At 40.0% G+C, this 6,196-nt stretch overlaps 3 protein-coding genes and 1 non-coding gene across 4 annotated transcripts; 2 read left to right on the top strand and 2 right to left on the bottom strand.

Moving 5' to 3' along the window:
- Nucleotides 1–772: 772 nt before the first annotated feature.
- WALSEDRAFT_t90 lies at nucleotides 773–844 on the bottom strand. Its single transcript has one exon. It is a non-coding gene; the product is annotated as a tRNA-Glu (tRNA).
- A 441-nt stretch (nucleotides 845–1,285) lies between these two features.
- On the bottom strand, nucleotides 1,286–3,368 carry WALSEDRAFT_55559 (MFS general substrate transporter; the record flags this gene model as incomplete). The annotated part of the gene is made up of 3 exons (XM_006960406.1): nucleotides 1,286–3,102; nucleotides 3,147–3,199; nucleotides 3,247–3,368. Coding segments are annotated over 3 exons (1,904 nt in total), but the record flags the coding sequence as incomplete, so codon positions are not given.
- Nucleotides 3,369–4,021: 653 nt separating this feature from the next.
- WALSEDRAFT_34010 (hypothetical protein) lies at nucleotides 4,022–4,595 on the top strand (the record flags this gene model as incomplete). Its single annotated transcript, XM_006960405.1, has 2 exons — nucleotides 4,022–4,470; nucleotides 4,517–4,595. Coding segments are annotated over exons 1-2 (485 nt in total), but the record flags the coding sequence as incomplete, so codon positions are not given.
- Nucleotides 4,022–6,174, top strand: WALSEDRAFT_61441 (PLP-dependent transferase). Its single transcript, XM_006960404.1, has 7 exons — nucleotides 4,022–4,470; nucleotides 4,517–4,679; nucleotides 4,728–4,741; nucleotides 4,786–4,818; nucleotides 4,871–4,957; nucleotides 5,002–5,959; nucleotides 6,009–6,174. Exons 2-7 carry the CDS (start codon nucleotides 4,617–4,619, stop codon nucleotides 6,129–6,131), a joined length of 1,278 nt encoding a protein of 425 aa, XP_006960466.1. The 5' UTR covers nucleotides 4,022–4,470; nucleotides 4,517–4,616; the 3' UTR covers nucleotides 6,132–6,174.
- The last annotated feature ends 22 nt before the right edge of the window (nucleotides 6,175–6,196 follow it).

Raw genomic sequence — 6,196 nt, 5'->3', positions numbered from 1 at the left:
TGCAATCTATATCCTGAAATCGTTCAAGGAGAACATACACGGAATTGACAACATCGATATCCCAACGGCTAATGTTACAGGCGTAAGAGTCTTGTGCCATGAACTGTCAGAATACAGATACAGGGCTGAACATACAGCATCATTTAGTGACTAAGGATAGAAGGAACAAGGAGTTACACCAAGAACCAAGAGGAACACCGAGGCGCAGTAGAGGACAAGAGGACAACAAGGAACATGAGGACAGTAGAGACTATATAAAGAAACATATCTTGTAAAATAAACCATCATCTTAAATGATCATTCTATAACGTACTTATACTTTCACAACCTATAATAAAGCGTGTCTGATATTTACGTTCCAACATGAACAATAGTGCATTCGAATTGTCTTACTTCTACTGAAATATCAACTGATTTTTTGGAAATTATGTGAATAGACGTAAGGACGATTCGTAATGTTTCTATATGTGTCTCAGAGTATTCAAATGCAACAAATATCTTCTATGGATGAATGTAGGAGCTGACAGAATAACTTAACAATACTAACCATTTATAACTTTGAATTCCTGACGTAATGAGATCTCGTTATGGTTAGGTACCAAAGCCAATTAGTCAAACACTTTTGATAGGCTGATACTGAGTAATGAAATTACTTATAATTGAAACATAAAAATTTTAGATTCTTTCGTTGATCTAACTGAATGGCAAAATACGATAATCTCACTATTTGCAATGGACATTACAAATTCAAGCAAAAGAACTATCAAAATAATTCGGTTACCGGGAATCGAACCCGGGTCTCCAGAATGAGAATCTGGGAGGATAGCCCCTACCACATAACCGATGAATCAGTTGTACTGTTCAACTGTTGACAATCCTTTAATTTTAATGCTTCACAAACGCCGTGTGGCGCAATTCATGACGTCATACAAATTTGAGCCGCTGCCCCTGGGGTGGCGGTGAAGGCTTAGATCCTCCCCTCACAAGAGGGTAGTAGGTTCGAATCCAATACGGTGCAAAAAGCATCTCAATTTACGTCTCTGGTCAAGAAAGGTTTCCAGTTGAATCCTACAAACTTAAAAAGTAAAAATCATCCTGACTCTATAAGAAGTATTGATGGATGAAGTTATAATGTGTACGTCTTAACAATATATTTAGATTTCATCATCATCAACGAACAATTTCAAGATTTATAGTAATAAAACAGAGCATCTTTGAACAATTTATTAGAACATTCCAAGGGCCCTTATTTTCAGAAATTTAACGAAATTCATGTTTGATTCCTACAAATTATAAGTCAAGTTAAGAAGTCTATAAAGATAGTATTAGTAAAAGTCTTTGAAGATCCGGAAAAGTAAAATTAAGGGTTTCGATTAAAGACGGTGTTGACCAATTTCCTCAGATGTGGCCTTGTGGACAGGCTCTTCCGGGTGAGTTGATGCCTTTTCGGCAGATTTGGAGTCTTTAGCTGAGCTTTCATGACGGTGTGAAGCATCATACGCGATGACATCATGACCATTTTCGTCAATGTCTTCAACAGCATCTTGACGCTCATCGAGCTTGAAGTTCTTTAAGAAGAATGAGAGAACGATTGGTACACAACCAATGACGATGGCAGGAATAATGAGCTGTCTTTGGTTGTTGGAGAAAGCTTGAATCATCCTGTCTCTCTCATCTGTACCAACTTCACCTAATAAGACAGCGTTCATTGGGCTATTGACGTAGGTGTTCACTTGTATAGCTGACCATTCAGGGAATTGTTCGGCGATCTTCTTTGGTAAGAAAGCCATGTTGATCGCGGATGAAGCGGATTGTCCGATAACATTACCAATTTCTGCAAAGAGAAGAATGGCGGCTGTTGCTAAAGCCATTTGTTGTTGTGGAACACTACCTTGTGCACCTACTTGTGTTGCGACTGCTGCGATACCGCCACCAGCACCTTGAAGGATCTGTGTCATAACTAATGCACCAATGTTACGGTTGTCACGAGCATAAAGCATTAAGCCGACACCTAACAATCTAACGCACAAAGCTACAACAACTGACCATTTCCAGTTTGGCTTAAGGATTGATGCGACAATACCCCAGAGAATACCGAAGAATGTCAAGGAGATGTTTTGGGTGTAGGAGAAGTAACTTGAGTCACCTGACAGCGTTGGTTGACCATCAATAACTACAGTGTACCAATCGACACTGACGGCCATGTAGTTGCTCAATGTCTGATACGACAAGTAGAAGCATATGAAATCAAACAAGTTGATGAGACAAGTGATTGCAATATTAACGTTCTTGATGAAATAGTATGGAATGACTGGGTAGCTTGCACATTTCATTTCCCAGTAAATGAAAGCAGGGAAGATAACGACACCACCGACGACCATTGATGCTGGAACGTATGCAGAATTCCATTCTACGAGTGCGCTTGATCCGGCCAAAACGATTGGCAAGAAGATGTAACAAAGAACAGCAATAAGGAGGTAAAGACCAACGATGTCATGTTCGACAATGAAGTGATAGATTCTGCTCTTCCATGGACCAGAAGTGAGCGGTTGATCACCATAGTTGATGATACCAGCTCTTTTTGCTCTGTACTGGTTCAAAAAGAGAATCACGATTGCAGGGAGAGTTGCAGGAAGATAGAGGATAGCTTCCAAACCGAATGCCAATCTCCAACCTACGCCAGTGTTGACACTAGTGATGATAAGACTGCTACAAGCAAACAGGATGAATGTCCAGACATTAATCATGGCAGACCACAAACCTCTCCAGCGTAAGTTTGTGTTGTCTGCAACGATAATGTTCAAAATTATCTGGAAACCAGAAAAACCAGTTTGCCAAAAAACTTGACCAGCGGCTATACCGGACACATGATAGCCAGATGCTGAAGTGACAACGTATCCCAATACGATGAAGAATAAAGTGACCAAAAGAGCCTCTGGACGACCGATAACGTTGCTCATTTTACCAAAGAATGGCTTTCCGACGGCAAGAAGGATAGCTGTGGCAGCAGCGATTTGGTACTGAGCTTGCGCGTTACTGATATTAGCATAAGCATCGGTGAGAAGGGTGACGTTGGTGTATTGATCCACGTTCATCATAAATCTTTACTGTGTTAAAAACAAAACGAAGGGAAGACGCGTACTTACGATGCTAATCCGATAAATAAGATCAGGGCAACCAAAACACCTTTATTTGAGACCTGTATTGTTTTAAAAGGATTGCTTATGTAGTTATAAATTTATTTACCTGCTTGGCTGCTATGGCCTTCATGGTACCTGCTTGTGTACCAAACTTGTCCTTAGCATTGACATCCAAAGCTGGAGGGTCACGACGGTCCTCAACGTCCTCGTATGCAGGTGGTTTCATAGCTAAAAGGACTTGTTAGAGGTTTAGAGGTTTTTTTTTTTACCAGTTTACTCACATTGCTCTTGGTGGTTTGATTGATAGTTGATCTATCGGATCTGATTGATAGATTGATTTGATTAGGAACAAAAATTATCATCGGATTTCGGCAAAACAAGAAAAAAAAAGATGGTGATATAGATGGAGCCAGTATATTTGAGTAGTCTCATAACAAGCTCTTCGGTCCTTCATGGATTTTTTATGCAAAAAATTTACAAGGAACATCATAGGCACATCCAGGCAAATGATTGTATTAAATTAGTTTAACGTGTGAAACAACAAGAATATATAAGGGGAATACTACGTAGCGATACAGAATACGCCAAATTGCACAGTGCCTTTAAAGGATAGTTTCAGGGTATCGTTTGAAGTTTATATAGATAAGTATACGGTACAAAAGGGGGACGCGTCTAGATTGCGATAGATTATCTATAAGATCTAAAACAGCGAAAGTCTCAACTAGTTATGGAAGCCTCAGGAAGAAGTTACAACACACAGCTTTGATAGAAAGGGTAAGATCAAACATAGGGTATAACGTGTTTTTGAATTATGTAGGGTTCAGTTTATAAGACACTTGTATTAAATATATATTATCACTATATTTAGCCTTTTCTATTACGTCCACTATGACGACTCAATGGCCAGCTAATGGAAAGCTAGAAATCGGCAAAGAAGGCGTTGACTTATACAATTTTACGACAAAACCTAACAATTTGACTGAGAAAAACGTGAAAGTTACTAGAGAGGACGATAAATTACGATTAGATCAAACTGACGACAGCGGACAGACATATAGCTATACGGGAAGGAAACAAGACGAGAATGAGTATAATTACGTGATGATATACGATACAGACAGTAAAAAGCTATCAATTGAGCCGATAAATGGCCAATATAGTCTACAGCAGCTCGAGGACGTCGATGAATTTCTCGATAAGGAATTACTGGATGGATTCCAGGATATCTCAGACGACGATCAGGAAGTAGAGAGTAACACGCTACCTGAAGGCGCAGCTTCTAATCAAAATACCCAGCCAATGTCATTGAACGCATTCCTAGGAAATGATAGTAAGTTCTAATACTACTTTCTAGTAAGATACTCAATACTTTCCAGAAAATGATACAGATGATGTTGTATCTAGCTCAGATGAGAGTAATTAATGTGTACTTTTCTATAGATTACGTGATTTCCCCCTTCTTCTCCAACGATCAATATGAGCGTCAGACCAGCATCTAGGATAGCATTCGAGCTGAACAAATCAGCAGACGTATGGAGCGTTAGTCTTAAGTTATATTCTATACTTCCCGCTTACCTGTCTTTCTAGATATTCAACCCACTGTGAGCAAATCAACATCTAAAGGCGTCATTAACGAAATACATAGCGTCATGCCAAAAACATCACTTAGTTTGGGACAGTTCGTCTTTATTTTTATTAGCGAAGAATGAACTAATCTAGGTCTCATACAGAGGTTTCATGAGTTGGAAACCCCCAAGTTACATCAGAAGTGCTTTGAATAACTCCATAAATGAGGATACATCGGTGCACCACTACAGGTACGCCATTTAGCTTATCGTCAACTTTTCTCATACTTCTGTAGTCATCCTAAAGGTAGACCACGCCTCCGTAATGCACTTTCAGAACACTTTTCACCTGAATTTACCTGCTTAAATGGCCGCAAGTTGGATACAGAGTCTGAAATTATCGTCACTGCAGGCGCAAACGAGGGTATTTACTCCATCCTCGCCGCCTTCCTCGAGCAAGATGACGAAGTTATTCTTTTTGAACCAGCCTTCGACCAGTACATGCCAAATGTTAGATATAACGGTGGTAAAGAAGTCTACGTCCCTATCAGATTCCACGGCGATCCAACAAAGAATTCAACTGGAGACGATTGGAAAATTGATATCAACGAATTGCGCGCAGCTATTACACCAAAGACTAAAGCAATGATATTCAACACTCCACATAACCCAATTGGAAAGGTCTTCAACGAGCAAGAACTCAATGAAATAGCTCAAGTCGCGATTGATAATAACCTTCTCGTTATTTCAGACGAAGTTTATGATTGTTTGACGTTTGACGGCTCAAAGCACCTCAAAATCGCTAACATTCCAGGCATGTGGGAGCGCACATTGACAGTTGGATCAGCTGGTAAGAGTTTCGCTGCCACTGGTTGGCGCGTTGGTTGGGTTCTCGGTCACCCAGAACTCATAAAGGCTACTTTAGCTGCCACCGTAAGAATTGTCTTCTGTGTCAACAGCACCGCACAGGAAGGTGCTGCCATCGGCCTTGAACAATCAAAGGAGCAAAACTTCTTCCACAACCAAAGAGAAGAATACGAAGTACGTCGTGATACACTCACAAAGCACCTCGATAGTATTGGTTTACCATACACCAAACCATCTGGTTCATACTTTATTTTGGCAGATATCAGCAAGGTAGACTTCCCAGAGGATTACCCATTCCCAGACTACATAAAATCGCGTACCCGTGACTTTAGATTTGCCTGGTGGTTGGCGCATGAATTTGGTGTCGTCACCATTCCGCCATCGGATGTGAGTGAATGTTGTTCATATAAGCTGAACTAGCTGATAAATTTGATAGTTCTATGGTGAAGAAAACCAAAAACTCGGTGAGCAATTCATTAGATTTGCATTCTGCAAGGAAGCAGATATTTTGAACGAAGCGGGAGAGCGTATCAAGGGACTTGCGAAGTATATCAAATAAACGAATGTCTATTTGTAATAGATTTATAAAATTTATAAAATTTCTCATATTTCCAAATTCCGGTC

The sequence above is a fragment of the Wallemia mellicola genome (assembly GCF_000263375.1).
Source record: "Wallemia mellicola CBS 633.66 unplaced genomic scaffold WALSEscaffold_27, whole genome shotgun sequence".
Taxonomy (NCBI): domain Eukaryota; kingdom Fungi; phylum Basidiomycota; class Wallemiomycetes; order Wallemiales; family Wallemiaceae; genus Wallemia; species Wallemia mellicola.
Note: the sequence above shows the minus strand (reverse complement) of the source record. Positions and strands in the feature narration are given on the sequence as shown.

Bases quoted from the DNA above. Each gene is read 5' to 3' on its own strand.
- WALSEDRAFT_61441 (XM_006960404.1), top strand. From the start codon at position 4,617: ATGAGCGTCAGACCAGCATCTAGGATAGCATTCGAGCTGAACAAATCA. The intron at 4,819-4,870 runs GTTCGTCTTTAT...GGTCTCATACAG, and splicing joins ACATCACTTAGTTTGGGACA to AGGTTTCATGAGTTGGAAAC. The intron at 4,958-5,001 runs GTACGCCATTTA...ATACTTCTGTAG, and splicing joins ACATCGGTGCACCACTACAG to TCATCCTAAAGGTAGACCAC.